Source organism: Canis lupus, chromosome 21 (assembly GCF_048164855.1).
Source record: "Canis lupus baileyi chromosome 21, mCanLup2.hap1, whole genome shotgun sequence".
Classification (NCBI taxonomy): domain Eukaryota; kingdom Metazoa; phylum Chordata; class Mammalia; order Carnivora; family Canidae; genus Canis; species Canis lupus.
The window spans coordinates 21863766-21883032 of NC_132858.1; the positions used below are offsets into that span (position 1 = coordinate 21863766).

The 19267-nt window shown below is 38.3% G+C and overlaps 1 protein-coding gene and 1 pseudogene across 1 annotated transcript; one reads left to right on the forward strand and one right to left on the reverse strand.

Moving 5' to 3' along the window:
- Positions 1 to 1385: 1385 nt before the first annotated feature.
- Positions 1386 to 3210, reverse strand: LOC140612861 (profilin-2). The gene has a single exon (XM_072791069.1). The coding sequence runs from the start codon at positions 3164 to 3166 to the stop codon at positions 2744 to 2746; it is 423 nt and encodes a 140-aa protein (XP_072647170.1). The 5' UTR covers positions 3167 to 3210; the 3' UTR covers positions 1386 to 2743.
- A 12106-nt stretch (positions 3211 to 15316) lies between these two features.
- LOC140613566 (protein BEX1-like) lies at positions 15317 to 16022 on the forward strand (annotated as a pseudogene).
- The last annotated feature ends 3245 nt before the right edge of the window (positions 16023 to 19267 follow it).

Consider the following 19267-nt stretch of genomic DNA (forward strand, 5'->3'; position numbering starts at 1 on the left):
ATTCAGGTTAAACATTTTGGCAGGAATATGTCAGAGTATAGCTATGAACTTACTTCATTTTGTATTACTTCAAGAGATACATCAAACTACTAATTTGATGTTAAATTTGATCACTTGTTTTGATGGTGACTATCAGATCTCTCCTTTAGGTATATTTCACCCTTTGTAGTTAACAAGCAGGTAGTTAGAGTGAGGCTTTGGCACAGTGCCAATTTCCTATTCCTGCAACAAATTTTCACCATGATTTCATGGTCTATTAATAAATCTTTCCTGAATTAATAGTGAAATCCTTGGTCTCTAAATAAAATGTTTCAATTCTATTATTCTTTCTACATTAATAGAAAGATCTGTGTAAAAGAACTCTTCTTCAATAATACTATAAAAAGCAGGGTAACTGTTTAATTTTTTTCCCTTTAATGATAAATTTTTAAAGTAAAGGATTTGATCTAATAATACCTTCTTGAAGTAGTGGAAAAGAAATTTTTTTTCTGGCTTTCTCTTTTTGAGTATCATTGTAGATTCATGAGTTTTTTAAGACTCAAGTTGTTTCAAATTTTTTTCTTTTTTATGATAGTCACACACACACACACAGAGGTAGAGACATAGGCAGAGGGAGAAGCAGGCTCCATGCACCGGGAGCCCGACGTGGGAGCCCGACATGGGATTCAATCCCGGGTCTCCAGGATCGTGCCCTGGGCCAAAGGCACGCGCCAAACCGCTGCACCACCCAGGGATCCCGTAATCCTTATTCTTTGGGAGCCAGTACAAGTCGCTTTATACTGAGTTCCCTATCTTTTTGACATGATGCCATTAGTTTTGGGAAACTTCCTAACTTACTGGCACAAAATGTCTTAGACTCACTTATGTATCTTCCCTCTTACAGAACTGTACCCTCCCTGTCACAGACCTAGACTCAGTCATTTCTCCAAGGTACCTTGTTTCCTTCAGTTTGGAAATAGTAATAGAAACAAAATGTGAATGACAGATGTTTTCTTTGCTACTGGGTACCATTGTTTCTAGGCCTTTTCAGTGTTCAGAGATAGGAAATGTATTTTTTAAATTACAAGTTCATATATTGATTTTCAATTCAAATTTAACAGACTGTCTTTTTTCTTTTTTTTTTTTTTTTTTTTTTTTTTTTTTTTTTTTTTTTTTTTTTTTTTTTGGTTGGAATAAATTTATTTCATCTGTCTGTAAACAAGGTGTTTAATAGTTATGGCATTTTTTTAAATGCATATTAAATCAGATGAGTTAGACTGTATCCCAGATGTAACAAAGTGCAGGGAAAGAAATGGACAAATCAGCAACAAGATTTGTTTTTAAATCTGTACATTATCCACAAGGCCCAAACAATAGAAGCAAATACTAGAATGTCCCTAAAGTAGTGCCATTCGAAAGAAACCTTTAATAGGTCAGTTAAAATCCATCTCACAATAGCAACAGTTCATTTTAACAATAGTATGGCACAGAACACATATGAAAAAAATTCATCACAAGACAGCCAAGTCCACAATAATGCAACTTCATATAAAAACTCAAGCTGCAAATAAAAATTGGTCCTATGAAGAACAAACTGGACACACTCCAGATGGTTATGTTGGGATACCTAATGTCCATAATGGCAGCCTTTTACAATTTTACTAAAGAGTAGAGCTGGTGTGCAAAGAAAAAGACAGGAACACAAATCTGAGCTATTGCAATGATGGAATGTCCCTGGGGATTCGATCTGTATGGTTACTGTAAGGTCATGGGAGGAAGTGCCTTTTGCTCTCGTTTTGCAGTTGCACTCTTCACATATCCTATAGACAGAAGGTCTGTCACTACTCAAGTGCAACAGCAATACTGAAAGCAAACTACTGCAGCTCTCAATAGCTCATCAACAAAAGGGATATTACTTGGTTAAATAAACCAGGCACTGCATAAAAGATGGAAGCAAACCAAATACTTATGTGCAAAGGTAAAGGGTGGGAAAAGAGGAGTGAAGGAAAGATGCATGCACTTTTTCCTCCCAACCATGCGCTACAAAAGGAAGACTAAATGAGCTAAGTAAATGCTCAAAGTGCTGAAAAGACATTGATCAAATTAGAGATTGTACAACCGGCACCTTGCTTAATATTAACTTATTTTAGTTATCAATATCCCATTAATTGCTAAGACAAAGTGATGCCCAACTTGGCATGCCCCCTCCCCCCAAATTTCAAGGTATCATGCAAATCATTATTGTGCTGCAATTATGTTGCCAGATAAGGGTTGGTTACATACAGTGGTTAACATACAAATGATCCATTGGGCAAACAGGAATCATGACATTAGAAAATAGGTAAAGAAAAATTAGCTACCATCTATAGTCTGGTAGCACTGTGACCGTAATTGGGGTGGTGATGAAGACAGTTGCTAGGTAGATGGGGAGAGGCTGCTTACACATCAGACCTCCTCAGGTATAAAGCGAGTTCATATGCTTTCTTGTTAAGTGTGCCTCCGTGGACACCTTCCTTTCCCATGACTATAACCAATGCTGGAGTACACAGGGAAACAAAACAAAAGTGAACAGAATTATTTAAGGGGGGGGGGGGGGGCAGAAAGAAAGACACCTTTCCCCACCAACAGAGGGATACAAAGGAGACACAGGTTCATACCCCATCACCCTGCATTGCTAATAAAATTTCCAGAATTAAGACTCAAGCTTACAGCTAGGAAAGTTTAAGAGCAATTTTCCCCTAATACTTAACAGTCTGCCTAGCAGCTAGAACCCAGAGTCTCTCAAGTATTTTGCCATTGAGTATGCCTTCTTATTCAATCCGCCTCCATGGACCCCTTCTTTTCCCATTACAAAGACCAAGACTCTACCAGCTCTGCCGACAGCAACGTTGTATGTTGGCTCCCCACCTTGACTCTTTGTCCGGATGTCCATTGTGCAGTCACCGTCGACGTATAGGCTATCTCTGATCACCGAGCACTTCTTTGCGCCAAGAGTCAAACCGTTGGTAAAGAAACCTTCCCGGTCTTTTCCTACAATCATATCTATTTCTACTGGCGTGATGCTCTGGAAGACGCCCCCGGCCGTGGCTGCCCAGACGTATTTGGCGTCGCAGTAGCCGACAATGGCGGCCTCCTGGCAGCAGCCATCGCACATCAGGTTGTCCACGTAGCTCTGCCAACCGGCCATCTTCGAGCCCTTCGCACTGCAGCGGGGACGGCGAGGAGCAGCAGGCGCCCAGACTGTCTTTTTTCTTTAGCGCTTCTACATTTGTATCTCATTTCTCTTATTCTAGAAATCTTGGTCCTTACAAAATACATTGTTATTAAAAAAAAAGGTTTTGCACAACAAAGGAAACTATCAACAAAACTAAAAGACAATCTACTGAATAGGAAAAGATATTTGCAAATGGCATATCTGATAAAGGGTTAATATCCAAAATATATACAGAATTTATATAGCTCAACACCAAAAAACAATCCAATTTTAAAAATGGGCAAAAGACATAAACAGACAATTCTCCAAAGAAGACCGACAGATGGCCAATAGACACATAAAAAGATGCTCGATATCCCTCATCATCAAGGAAATGCAAATCAAAGCCACAATGAAGTATCACCTTACACCTGTCAGAATGGCTAAACTCAAGAACCCAGGAAACAAGTGTTGAGAATGTAGAGAAAAAGGAACCAGGATGCCTGGGTGGCTCTTCGGTTGACCACCTGCCTTAGGCTCAGGGTGTGATCCCCTGGGCCCAGGATCAAGTCCTGCATCGGGCTACCCACATGGAGCCTGCTTCTCCCTCTGCCTGTGTCTCTACCTCTGTGTCTCTCGTGAATAAGTAAATAAAATCTTAAAAAAAAAAAAAAAGAAAGAAAGAAAGAAAAGGAACCCTCATGCACTGTTGGTGGGAATCCAAACTATTACAGCCACTTGTGAAAACAGTATGAAGGTTCCTCAAAAACTTCAAAATACAATTACCATATGATCCAGTAATTCCACTATTGGGTATTGTTTATGAAAACATTAATTCTAAAGGATATATGCGCCCCTATGTTTATTGCAACATTATTTACAATAGCCAAATTATGGGAGCAGCCCAAGTGTTCATTGATAGATGAATGGATAAAATGTGGCGCGAGCACGCACACACACACACACACACACACTGGAATAGTATTCAACCATAAAAAAGAATAAAATCTGGCCATTTGCAACAACACAGATGGATCTAGAGAGTATAATGCTAAGCAAAATAAAACAGTAGAGAAAGACAAGTATCATATGATTTCACTCATGTGGATTTTAAGAAAGAAAACAGGAAAAAAGGGAACAACCCAAAAAACAGATTCTTAACTATAGAGAACAAAAATATGGTTATAGGAGGGGAAGTAGGTGGTAGGATGGATAAAAATAGGTGAAGGTGATTAAAAGTACACTTATCTTGATGAGCACTGAGTAATATATAAAATTGTTGATCACTAAAAAAGTTTTTAGATTAAAATGCCAATACTAAAATATCAATATCAATATATTTTCTGACTGATGCTTAAGTCTTCTTTAAAATTCTTTTTGTCCTTAGATGGTGTCATATTAAGGATGTTCAGTCAAGGTCCTTCTACTTGAAATAATTCTTGTATCTCTGAGTTTACGTGAGCAATTTGTTTTTTGTTGTTGTTGTTATTGCTGTTTTTACGTGAGCAATTTGATATATAATTAGGTTCTACTGTTTCCATTTGGTTTCAATTTTAATGTTTGCTCTTTTTAGCTGTAATTTTATTTTTAAATATAAAAACCTCATTACATAGCTCAAGAATCAAAACTCTATAAAGTTGTTCTCAGAGGAATTTCACTTCAGTATCTAGACCCTCCACCCACCCAACCCCATTCCCATCCTCTATAGGTAATCATTTTGATTAGTTTCCAGCTAAATCCTTCCAGTGTTTCTTTTTGCAAAGATAAACAAGCATATATTTTGCCTTTTTTCTTACACAAAAGGTCCATTAGTCTACACTTGCTTTTTTCACTTAATATATTGTGGAGGTCACTCCCTACTTTATCAGTAAAGATTTTCATCTTTTTTTGTTCGTTTGTTTATTTAATATTTGAGTAGTACTCCACTGTGTGGATACACCATAAGTTTTACCCAACCTTACTGTGGGATATCTATGCTGTTTCCAATCTTTTGCTCTACAAATAAGGCTTCCGCAAATAATCTTCAGCATATATTGTTTTATATTTATGTATATGTATCTTTGGGGCTCATTTCTAAACTGAGATTGCTGAATTAAAGGGTAAATAGACATGTAACTTTATTAGATCTCACCAATCCCCCTTTCAGGGAAATTGTGCCATTTTGCACTCCCCAAGTCTGTAGCTCCTTCAGTGTTGTCAAATTTGGACTTTTGCTAATCTGATAGGTAAGAGGTGGTATCTCAGTACTGTTTAATTCACATTCCGTTTTTTACAGGTGAAACTCTAATCTTATCATATGTATAAGGGTCATTTCCTTTTACTCTGAACTGTCCATTCATGTTTTTTTGCCCATTTTTCTATTTTTGGTCTTCGTTACCTTGGTTTTTAAAAATGCTCTCTGTATTATAGAGATTAACTCTTTGAATGTTATATAGGTTACAAATATTTCCCCCTTATTTCTCATTTTTCTTTTAACTGTGCTTTTATTGAAAAAAAAAATTTTTTTTCTTTTTTTTTTGTGAGGGTGGCAGGAGGTTGGATGGGGTTATTTTTTTTGGTCATGTAAAAACAAATTTTTAATTGTTATGTAGTAGAATTTATCAATCCTGTTGCTCTGGATTTTGGGACTAAGATAGAAGGCCTTTCTCTGTTCCCAGGTAATAAATTCATTCATGGTTTTAGTACTTCTATGGTTTCATTTTTTCCATTTAGATAGTATTGCTAAAATTGGCAAATAAAAATACAGTACAATCAGTTAAATTTTTATTTCACTTGAATAACAAATAATTTTTTGTAAAGTATGTACCAAGGGGCAAATGTAGACAACTCTACATTTTAACTGGCAACACTACATTCAGATTTATGATCATGTTAGAGTTTATTCTGACGCATATTAGGCAACATGAGTCCAAATTTATCTTCTCCCAAATACAAATTCAATTTCCTTTTTTTAAAATAAAGATTTTATTTATTTATTCATGAGAGACACAGAAAGAAAGGCAGAGACACAGGCAGAGGGAGGAGAGCAGGCTCCATGCAAGGAGCCTGATGCAGGACTCAATCCCAGGGAATCCAGGATCACGCCCTGAGCCAAAGGAAGATGCTTAACTGCTGAGTCACGCAGGTGTCCCCAAATTCCATTTTCAAAAAGTAATTTTTAATGAAGGAGTAATCTTAAATAAATTAGTGACAATGTGACATTTTGCCCCTGAATGCTGTGCTTTGCATCTTTGAAGAATTATGAACATTTTCCTACCTAGCCAACATAATACTATTACATCTAATTAAATAATTCCTTAATGTCATCTAATACCTAATACATACTTAGATTTTCCAATTGTCCCAAAATGTTCTTCATATTTGGTTTACTTAAAATGAGAGCCAGTCCAGGATAACACATTGTGTTTGGTTTTTCTGTTTCTTACATTTCTTTTAATCTAAATTCGTTTTTTCACAACCCTGATTGTTGAAGAGACTAAGCCAGTTAGTTGTTGTTGTTGTTGTTGTTTTTTAAGATCTATTTATTTATTTGAGAGAGAGAGAATGCATGCATGAGCCAGGGGAGGGGCAGAGGGAGAGGAAGAGAAAGAATCTTCAAGCAAACTTCCCACTGAGTGTGGAGCCCCATGGAAGGCTGGATCCCAGGACTCTATGATCATGATCTGAGCTGAAACCAAGAGCTAGATGCTCAACTGACTGAGCCACCCAGATGCCCCAGTCTGTTGTGTTTTAGAATGCATGTTCCACCTATGGATTTGTCTCATTGCTTCCTCATGATGTCGTCCCATGAGTTTCTTGTTGTAGGTGTGGTTACACTCCATTAAATAACATAAAACTGGGTAGCCCAGGTGGCTCAGCGGTTTAGCGCCGCCTTCTGCCCCGGGTGTGATCCTGGGGATCTAGGATTGAGCCCCACGTTCGGTTCCCTGCATGGAGCCTGCTTCTCCCTTCTGCCTGTGTCTCTGTCTCTCTCTCTGTGTCTCTCATGAATGAATAAATAAAATCTTTAAAAAAAATAACATAAAACTTAATATGGGATTAGGGTGGAGACGGTCTAATTCTGCCATTTTTTTTCTTGCAACTAGAAAATAATTCTTTGGAACCACAAACATGTTAGGTTTTTCATCGATTATTCACCTGTTAGTTCTTACACCAACTGATAATTTTTGACTTGCTACGTTAGAGGTTATTTTATTATCATTTTCTAATTATATGATTGACTTTACATTAATTTACTAGCATTCTTCTGAAGAATTTTCCCTTATGGGGCAGCCCGGGTGGCTCAGCAGTTTAACGCTGCCTTCAGCCCAGGGCGTGATCCTGGACACTCAGGATCAAGTCCCACGTCGGGCTCCCTGCATGGAGCCTGCTTCTCCTTCTGCTTGTGTCTCTGCCTCTCTCTGTCTCTCATGAATAAATAAATAAAATCTTTAAAAAATTTTTTTCCCTTGGGATCCCTGGGTGGCGCAGCGGTTTAGCGCCTGCCTTTGGCCCGGGGCGTGATCCTGGAGACCCGGGATCGAATCCCACGTCGGGCTCCCGGTGCATGGAGCCTGCTTCTCCCTCTGCCTATGTCTCTGCTTCTCTCTCTCTCTGTGTGACTATAATAAATAAATAAAAATTAAAAAAAAAATTTTTTTCCCTTATGAACTGAGCCCTAAAAAAAAAAAAAACAAAAAAAAAAAAACCTAGAAAGCAGGTTAAAGACTTAATTTTTTAAAAAAATATTTATTTATTTATTCATGAGAGACAGAGAGAGGCAGAGACATAGAGTGAAAGCAGGCTCCCCACGGGGAGACCAATGCAGGACTCCATCCCAGGAATCTGGGATCATGACCTGAGCCAAAGGCAGACACTCAACCACTGAGCCACCCAGGCATCCCTAAGGACTTAATTCTTCTCTAATTATCAAAGTTTAAGTAAGGGAATGAATTAATAATATGTGATTCAAATGGGATCAAATAAGTTTTTCCTGCACTTTTCTCTTTTGGGTATAATTTTGGAATTCAGACTTTCATAAATTCATTGTGTTTCTATAAACTGCAACCAAGAGAGTGGGTTGTCCTAGAAGCCGCATGAAGAAAGTTTACCAAGAAGGAAGTGATCAACCATGAAACCATGAGGCAACTGCTAGGTCAAGTAAGATGAAAATTGGGGGTATCCCTGGGTGGCGCAGCGGTTTAGCGCCTGCCTTTGGCCCAGGGCGCGATCCTGGAGACGCGGGATCGAATCCCACGTCGGGCTCCCGGTGCATGGAGCCTGCTTCTCCCTCTGCCTGTGTCTCTGCCTCTCTCTCTCTCTCTCTGTGACTATCATAAATAAATAAAAATTAAAAAAAAAAAAAGATGAAAATTGGGAATCCTCCATAGGACTTAGCAATATAGAAGTTATTGATGACTTTAACCACTGCAGTTTTGAAGGAGTTATGGGGGCAAGTACCTGATGAAGTGGGTTTAAAAAAGAGAAGAGAGGAATTAGAGAGCAGTCTCTGAACGGATTTTCCTGCAAAATAAAGCAAGAGAAGGGAGGGGAAAACAATAACTACTAGAACAGTAAGTTGAGAGAAATTTCTATCTGTTTTGTTTGTTTACTATAGATAGCTTTTAGAAAATAGACAGAATTTGCCAAGGGAGGGATACTTGGGTGGCTCAGCAGTTGAGCATCTGCCTTTGGCTCAGGTCATGATCCTGGGGTCCTGGGATCGAGTCCCACATCGGGCTCCCCACATGAGCCTGCTTCTTCCTCGCCTGTGTCTCATGAATAAATAAATAAAATATTTTAAAAAAATAATTCACTGAGGGGAAAAAAGGTCCATCCTTTGTATCTTGCTTTGTTCATACAGTCCGCCTTGTGAAGAACAAGAACCCATAAGAATTTTTTTAAAAAATCAATTTCCATCAGCAATCTCATCAGGCTGCCCCCCTCAAGACTACCTTATTTTCTTTATTCTCACTGCCATTCTATTAACAAACATTTCTTCTTCTTTTAAAGTCCTGCCAAAAAATGTATTTCTTCCAGATGCTTCTTTTCTTTAATATACTGAGATATATTTCACATATTACATTGTATTAATTTTAGGCATACAACATAATGATTGCTGCATGTATATATTGTGAAATGATCAGTACAAGTCTAGTTAACATCCATCACCATCTACAATTACAATTATTTTCTTGCAATGAGAACTTTTAAAATCGACTCTCTTAACTTTCAAATAAACAGTATAGTCTTGTTAACTATAGTCACCATGCTGTACATTACTTCCCCGGGATTTATCTTACAACTTGAAGTTTATACCAAGAGTAATATGTGGCTGTTGTTAGAGTGGGAGAGTTAACAGCAAAACGGTGTACTGGTGGGAATGATAAAGTAGCAAGTAAAACATTAGAGATAAAAGGGAGAGTTGCCAGAATAGGATAGATGAAGGAAATTTGAATGTTGTGCATAAATGGAGGAAGGACTGTCTTGAGATAGAAGAAGCATAAATAATTCAACATATAGAAAAGTTGAGTAGGTGAGTGCAGTTGCTGAGACTTGGTTAGGTGTGTTGGTGAGAGTCTTTGGAAGTTCCCTTGTAATTACTTCCATTTTCTGGTGAAGTAGGAAGCATGATCACTGGCTGAGAATAGGTTTTAGAAGTGAGAATTTGGAGGTTCAGAAGAAAGAAGAAGGTATGAAAAGATAACGTGAGAAGGGTGAGGGTGAGATGACTAGGGACGTATAGTAAGATTGTCTAGTAATCTAGAGGGTCCAGTTGAGGTGTCTGGCCAAGAATATAAAACAGACTGGCCTGCTGTTGTGTCTTGCTCCAGCCTCAGTTCAGTCATAAAAAAAATCAAATAAATATATGGGTTAGGGGAAGACATCTACATTTTTTTTTTAATTTTTATTTATTTATGATAGTCACACACAGAGAGAGAGAGAGAAGCAGAGACACAGGCAGAGGGAGAAGCAGGCTCCATGCACCGGGAGCCCGACGTGGGATTCGATCCAGGGTCTCCCGGATCGCGCCCCGGGCCAAAGGCAGGCGCCAAACTGCTGCGCCACCCAGGGATCCCGAAGACATCTACATTTAACCAGAGGTCTGGTTTTGTCAAATGAATGTGAAGAAACAAAAGGGAGAAACAAGTGTCAAACTTTTATGGAGGGGAGTGTTTATAATGACTGACCATGGAATTAAAACTGGGTAAGGAGGGGAAATGGGTATCACCAGATTTGAGGACCTATGGATGGCATTAAAGGATCTCTAGAATAAGCTGAAAAGATAGGAGGTAGAGATCAGAGAATGGAATGCAGAAAAGTGAGATCACAGAGGATCTGTACTTACTGATAATGACAAATCAAGGTTATGACCAAAGAAGTGAGAGGCTGAGGTAAGTTGGAGAATAAGATCAGTGGAGGTGAAATCAAGGAATTGAATTGTGTGGGTGCTGGACGATTAGTCTAGGTGTAAATTGAAATTAACAGGAATGAAGAGTAGTACAAATGGAAGAAGGCAAGAGCCAGGAGCTAAAATCTTTGAGATAGATAAGGAGAATATTTCCAAATATTAATAACAATATTGCTACCATCAACCACACTAATGAAGAAAGTCTAAAGTTTCTCTGTAGCAAAGGATGTTAGACTTTTTGGTCTTAAGATCATTGTAGGAGAAAAAAGAAAAGATCATTGTAGGGGTGCTTGGGTGGCTCAGGCGGTTAAGCGTCTGCCTTCAGCTCAGGTCATGATCCTAGGGTCCTGGGATGGAGCCCTGCATCAGGCTCCCTGCTGAGCAGAGAGTCTGCTTCTCCCTCTCCCTCTGCCCCTACTTCTGTGCTCACTATCTCAAATAAATAAAATCTTAAAAAAAATCACTGTAAACCTTTTATTTTTTAATTTAAATTTTAGTTAACATACAATGTGATATTGGTTTCCAGAGTAGAATTCAGTGATTCATCACTTACATACAACACCCAGTGCTCATCACAAGTGTGCTCTTTAATACTCATCACCAGGGCACCTGGATGGCTCAGTGGTTGGGCGTCTGCCTTCAGCTCAGGTCATGATCCTGGGGTCCTGGGATCAGGTCCCACATCAGGCTCCCCATAGGGAGCCTGCTTCTCCCTCTGTCCATGTCTCTGCCCCCCTCTCTGTGTCTCTCATGAATAAATAAATAAAATCTTTTTTAAAGATTTAAAATACCCATCACCCATCTAGCCCATCCCCCCTCTACATGTCTACATCAGCCCTCAGTTTGTTCTCTACCATTAAGAGTCTCTTATGACTTGTTTCCCGCTCTGCCTTTTTTTTTATTTTCCCCCTTCCCATATGTTGATCTGTTTTCTTTCTTAAATTCTATATGAGCGAGGTCAATTGATATTTGTTGTTCTCTGACTGACTTAATTCACTTAGCATAATATACTCTAGCTCCATCCATGGTGTCACAAATGGCAAGATTTCATTCTTTTTGATGGCTGAATAATATTCTATATACGTGTGTGTGTGTGTGTGTGTGTGTGTGTGTGTGTGTATAATGATATAAATGGGGCAGCCCCAGTGGCGCAGCGGTTTAGCACTGCCTGCAGCCTGGGGTTTGATCCTGGGGACCCTGGATCGAGTCCCACATCAGGCTCCCTGCATGGAGCCTGCTTTTCCCTCTGCCTGTGCCTCTGCCTCTCTCTCTCTCTGTGTCTTTATGAATAAATAAATAAAATTATTTTAAAAATGATATAAATGTAGCGTATGGATATATATACTACACTTTATCTATTCATCAGTCAATTTTGACTATTGTTGATAGTGCTCCTATAAATATCAAGGTGCATGTACCCCTTCAAACCTGTATTTTTGTATCCTTTGGGTAAATACTTAGTAGTGCAACTGTTGGATCATAGAGTAGTTCTATTTTTAACTTTCTGAGGAACCTCCAAACTGTTCTCCATGGTGGCTGCACCAGTTTGCATGCCCACCAACAGTGCAAGAGGGTTCTCATTTCTCAGCATCCTTGCCAACACATATTATTTCTTGTGTTGTTGACTTTAGCCATTCTGACAGGTGCAAAGTGGTATCTCATCTTGGTTTTGGTTTCTAGCTCCCTGATGATGAGTGATGTTGAGCATCTTTTCATGTGTCTGTTAGCCATAAGGATGTCTTCTGTGGAATACGTTATTGGGGACTAAACAAAATTAAAACTGAGAAAGCATTAAAGTATTTATTAAATAAATTAAAAATAATGAGGGGAACCCTGGGTGGCTCAGCAGTTTAGCGCCTGCCTTCAGCCCAGGGCGTGAACCTGGAGTCGCGGAATCGAGTCCCACATTGGGCTTCCTGCATGGAGCCTGCTTCTCCCTCTGCCTGTGTCTCTGCCTCTGTGTGTGTGTATGTGTGTGTGTGTGTGTGTCTCATGAATAAATAAATAAATAAATCTTTTAAAATTATGAAAAATGATGATAATAGTACAAGTTAACACATATATGTTTATGCAAAATAACTGCATTTCCCCAAACAAAAATAGTGAGAAACAGTGGCATTTTACAAACCTCCTTAATATCTGGTTTAGTAGAAACAACTGGATTCTCATACTCCTTCTGTATCCAATATGTTCCAATCTCATGTAGCTTCTGGAAAGCTCTCCTGTACATTCATGAGAGAATGAGAATAAAAGCCGACAAACATGATATATTTTCATCTTGTGGATACCGTGAAAAATCTACATACTCCCATATAGCATAACATAGTACCTTTCAGGCCTATCTTAATTTAAGTCCCAATCACTCAGAGCTCCCCACCAACATGGATAGTTTCTATATACACCAGCCATGATTTAGTTAAAATATTAGTGGTATTTTTATTATACTGTTTTTACATATTTTTTTTAAATTCTTTATTTAAATTCAATTTAGTTAACATATACTGTGTTATTAGTTTCAGAGGTAGAATTTAGTGATTCATCAGTTTCATATAACACTCAGTGCTCATTACATCAAGTGCCCTCCTTAAAGCCTGTCACCCAATTACCCCATCCCTCTCACTCTGTTTTTACATGTTTTTAATCCTGGCACTCTCCAGACACTTCAGACTGCCTGTCAGAGTGGTCTAAGTTATCTCCCAAAGTATGAATTAATATTTCTATTGTACTTGATAACAAAGTGGCATATTTATTTTTTTAATTAAAAAAAAGATTTTATTGATTTATTTTAGAGAGAGAGCACAGGCATTTGAGGGGCAGAGGGAAAGGAGAGAGAGAATTCCAAGCACACTCCTCACCAAGGCCACATGCAGAGACCGACCAGGTGGGGCCTAAGATCATGACCTGAGCCAAAACCAAGAGTCAGAGGCTTAACTGACTGAGCCACCCACACACCCTGGCATAGATTTTTAATGATCTGCTCCCGACCCTATTTTTCACATGTAAGTCCTATCTTAGGCATGCAATTTTTCAAAAGGTCAAGTTTTTTTAGGAAAGTATTTATTACATTGTAGCAGAAATGTGTATATGTACATATATTCTTATTCCTCCCTTCTTTATTTCATGGTTCTGCACCTTGCTTTTATTACTTTTATCACAGATAATCCAAAGATCTCTCCACATTCATACTCAGAGATATTTTTTTTAATTTTTATTATTTATTTATGATAGTCACAGAGAGAGGGGGGGGGGGCAGAGACATAGGCAGAGGGAGAAGCAGGCTCCATGTACCGGGAGCCCGACGTGGGATTTGATCCCGGGTCTCCAGGATTGCGCCCTGGGCCAAGAGCAGGCACCAAACCGTTGTGCCACCCAGGGATCCCCATACTCAGAGATATTTTTTTTTTCTCAGAGATATTCATTCATTTTTACAACTGCATAGGGCTCCATTGTAACGATATATTATAGTTTCTTCAACTCCTTCCCTATTGATAGGTTGTTCCAATCTTTTGCTATTACAAGTAATGCCACAATGAATAACAATGTACATATATTTTTTTCTATTTGTGGAGGTGTCTTTAGCATAGATTCTAAAAAATGGGATTGTTAGTCAAAAGGTAAATCCATTTGTTATTTTGGCAGATATCAGATATTTCTAATTTTGTTAGCTTATATCATTTTCCTTGCTTACCACCAATGTCTGAGATTGCTTATTTCCCAACAGGCCTGCCATAGAGTATGTTGTCAAACTTTCAGATTTTCACCAATCTGTTAAGTGAGAAATGGTATCACAGTAAAATTTTGTTTTGCATTTTTTGTCATAAGTTAAGTTGAGAAAAATTTAGTATGTTTAAAACCATTTTTATTACCCTGTGGACTCTCTATTCCTGGCATTTGCCCATTATTCTATTGGGTGTTGGTTCCTTTCTTCTCAATGTCTAGGAGCTCTTTATGTAGAGGGGAAACATTAAATGATACCTTGTCAGATCAACCAAACCAGAAATAATCTCCACCTTTACAGTCCTTACAACACTTCTCACATACTCCCTTGTGTTATGTTTGCATTCATATTTTATCTCTTCTGCTAGATTATATTTATTCTCTCATAAAGTACTTTTGAGTGGATCAAATTTTGGTTTTAGCTATTGCTTGAAATGTGTAAATTATTAACAAGAACTTGGGAATTTGTCCTTACAGTTATTATTCTACATTTTTTGGAATTTATTTAGTTCCTTCTTTTCATTAACTCCTTTTTTTTTAAGATTTTATTTATTTATTCATGAGAGACACAGAGAGAGAGAGGCAGAGACACAGGCAGAGGGAGAAGCAGACTCCTCATGGGGAGCCCAATGTGGGACTTGATCCTGGAATACCAGGATCATGCCCTGAGCCGAAGGCAGACACTCAACCAGTGAGCCACCCAGGCGCTCTTGTCATTAACTCCTAACAACATTTTAGAGCTGAAAGTAATTCTGATACTCAAATTGCACAGGGCCAATTTTACTTATGAACAAAATTGGAAGAATCAGAAGTCAAAATTAGCAAACTGAAAACAGCATTGAGCTTAAAAGAAAATATAAAACACAGGATAGTTAGACATGTGCATAAGGATGGATTAACATTAGGAAATCTATTAACATTATCATGATAAAAATAAAATCATTATCATTTGATATTTGTTTAAAAATATTTGATAAAATTCCACACCCATTTATGATTTAGAAAAAGGGAAACCTCAGAGGGTGTGGGGGCCAGGGATGGCCCCAAAGAGTAGGAGGCAGAGGGGGAGCAAGTGTGTGTCCGTTACCACTGAGCACTCACGGCCAGAATCCAGAATCAGGAGCAGGACATTTGTAGGGATAGGCCCCAGAACAACGGGATTCAAAGAGGAACAAACAGGGCACCCCGGGTGGCTCAGTGGTTTAGAGCCGCCTTCGGCCCAGAGCGTAATCCTGGAGACCTGGGATCGAGTCCCACATCAGGCTTCCTGCGTGGAGCCTGCTTCTCCTTCTACCTGTGTCTCTGCCTCTCTCTGTGTGTCTCTCATGAATTAAAAAAAAAAAAAAAAAAAGGAACAAACAGTAAAAAAAAAAAAAAAAAAAAAAAAGTCAACATGGAAAATGCCAGCTAGGAAAACGAAAAAAAGGATGAAGCAAGTTGCTAATAAAGGAGACTCCTTGGCCCTTCCTTTGAAAGCTGGTGAATATTGTGTGACCAGAGTAAACTGTAGGCGGTCCTGTGTTAGGCATGATATAGTGGGGCATGATTCAGAGACTTGGAGAGCCACAGACAAGGCTAAGAGAAGAGGATAGGAAAAGGATTGGGGAGGAGGTGAGACCGCAGATGGAGAAGCTCAGAGAAAAGCAATTCGGTCATAGTCAAGAGGCAGTTAGCACTGACCTTCCTCACCATAACCATCATGATATGTTTGCCTTATGCCTGGAATCCCAATATTTCCTCTGAGGTTAATAGGAAGACACACCTGCTTCCTAAACTTGCATGTTCTCCATGTATCTTTGTTGTAAACCTTTTGGTATTACACGTCTCTTGTGCGCCCTCTGTGACAAACTTCTAATTGAATGTTGTATTTTGACCCAATCTGTAAGATTCTGTCAGCAGGAGAGTTTTACCCTCCTGCATGGCAAGATGCTCATTATGTATTGTAAAGTTAATAAAGCAGTTTGTAAAAGTGAAATAGAGAGAGAAGAAAAAAGAAAAGGGAAACTAGGAACAGAAACTTCCTTGTTTAATAAAGACTATTTCCCTGAAATCTACAGCAGATAATTTTAAAGCACAGTAATGGTCACTTTCACTTCTACTGCTTAACACTGCACTGGAGGTCCCAGTTAATGCCAAACGAAATATAAATGTTGGAAAGTGAGACAAATCTTTCAATATTTGCAAACAAAATGATTTTTCTATCTAGAAGATACAAGTAAATCAATTGACAAACTGTTGGAAATAATGGTAAAATCCAGTAAGGTGGTCAAATAAAAGAGCAACAAAATTAAGAGTTCCCTATACTCCATCAGTAATGGATTAGAAAAATGTTGTAAATAATATCTTCATGATAGCAATAAAAACCGTGAAACAAACAAAAAAAAAAAAAGGAAAAAAAAAACCCATGAAACATCCAGAAACAGCTCTTTTCCTGGTAACCTATGACCTCTGAATTACCTACTGCTGTGGTCAGTCTTATTTGATCTAGCAGCAATATATATTTTTAAGGATAATTATTTATTTGTTTATTTATTTATTTATTTATTTATTTATTTATTTATTTGAGACACACACACACAGAGGCAGAGACACAGGCAGAGGGAGAAGCAGGCTCCTTGTGGGGAGCCTGATGTGGGACTCGATCCCAGGACCCTGGGATCACGCCCTGAGCTGAAGGCAAGTGCTCAACGACTGAGATATCCAGGTGCTCCTCTACCAGCAACATTTGACAAAACATATCACTCCTCTGTTTGGGAAACATTTTTGTCACTTTACATTCCAAATACACTATTATACTCACATCTTGGTTTTGCCACTACCTCATTGATCAAAATTACATACATACACACAATATGTGTGCACATATACATATCTGTATACATATATAACACATATCAGCCAACATCATTCATAAGACAAATAATATTAACACATATATTTAAGTATTTTATTATTATGAATTTTGCCACTTGCAGTGTTTCCATGAATCCCCCAGGTGGCAGACAAATACAATTTCCACTTGATAAAACTAACTTGGTAAGAATGTTACTTTCTTATTGCAAAATCAGTAAGATTAATAAATTTCAAATTAGAAATATTAATCAGAATTCTAGAGTACAGGCCAAGTGTATGATATGGAACTAATTGCTTATAACTTACATTAGGACATTATTAGGAGCATAAAATGGCAATTGTTAAATTGCTGAGCAGTCATTATAATCAGGCACTTTGGTAAATATATATATATATATATTTTTTTTTTTCCACCTGACCCGCCACCCTAAACTCTTCGAAATGTATCTGCTGGGTATGAAAGTTAATATTGGTCCTTTGGGAGCTGAAAAAAATCAGTTAAGCATCACTGATAATAAAGCAAAAGCTCTGTTAACCAACCAATTGGGTTTTTAAAAATTCTTTAGAGATTTCCACCATTATTACTAATTTTAAACGCTTGTCAGTCAAGATTGGTCCTGAAAGGCTGAGTGTTGTATTTGATATAATTTACCCACTTGCTATAAATACGTTAAGTGTACTCTACATCCTCACACTCAACAGCTATATTTTTCTAATGTTTCAGTCTGCTTTTGACGTTTTGATGTATTTTATAAAATAGGGGCATGACTACAGCTAGGCAGAGGGATGGGCAAATAGTTTAAAGGCGTATGTGAGAAGGACACAAATATAACTGGGGCTTCATTTTTTACAGTATCAATAACACTACCAAGTAATGAATTCTCTATGTACATGATGAAAATGACTAGAAAGACTATTGAATCACCTTAAACTGTTAATTATACACATCTCTTACACATTTCCTAAATTTAATCAGACTCTACTGCTGGCATTTAAAATGATCTGAAAAGAAAAAAAAAGAGAGAGAGATAATGAGTTTAAAAACCATCTAGGCATTGTTAAATTATGTTCATTTTTCTAAATATTGAAAAAACTTTCTTAAATTAGTCAAGAACTAGAACTATATTGGCAAAAACTAAGATGGAAAAGAGGAGCCAATTATAATCTCATCACTTTGAAAAACAGTTTTTATTTCACATTGCCCCTTTTTGTATTCAGTCATATGCACATATTTTTCCCATTGTAGAAAACATTTGGTATATACAATTTTGATTTCTGTGAAGAGCTTTTTTTTTTTTTTTTTTAAATGTGGGGCCAGGGCACCTGAGTGGCTCAGTGGGTTAAGCATGTGCCTTCAGCTCTGGTCATGATCCTAGGGTCCTGGGATCCAGTCCTGTGTTAGGTTCCTTGATCACTGGGGAGTCTGCTTCTCCCTCTCCCTCTGCTGCTTCTCCTGCTTGTGCTGACTCTTTCTCTCTGTCAAATAAATAAATAAAATCTTTAAAAAAAATAAAAATAAAAATGTGGGGCCAGAGGATGCCTGGATAGCTTAGTTGATAGAGCATGAGACTCTTGATCTCATTGTTGTGGGTTCGAGCCTCACATTGGGTATAGAGATTTTTTTTTTCTTTTTCTTTTTTTTTATGATAGTCACACAGAGAGAGAGAGAGGCAGAGACATAGGCAGAGGGAGAAGCAGGCTCCATGCACCGGGAGCCCGACGTGGGATTCGATCCCGGGTCTCCAGGATCGCGCCCTGGCCCAAAGGCAGGCGCCAAACTGCTGCGCCACCCAGGGATCCCTAGAGATTTTTTAAAGATAAAATCTTTAAGAAAAAAAATTGGGGGCTGATATTAACTAGCATGGCATAGACTTTATACTGTCTCCAATTGCCTTTAAAGAGAAACTAAACACTTGTCAGGGACAGGCACCTGAGTCAGAATCTACTGTGTAGATAGACTCCCCACTGATGAATTAATCCAATCTCATCTAACGTACTTGAAAGGTTGGAGAAAGAAGAGAGACACCAGGAGAAGGAAGGACCATGTGGACTATGGTGTAATCAGTCTTTGAATTGTCTCAGTTATGAAATGGCTTAATAATTTTAAACCACACACGCCCTTACAGTTAACCCTC

Coding starts and splice junctions, on each gene's coding strand:
- LOC140612861 (XM_072791069.1), bottom strand. CDS start 3,166: ATGGCCGGTTGGCAGAGCTACGTGGACAACCTGATGTGCGATGGCTGC.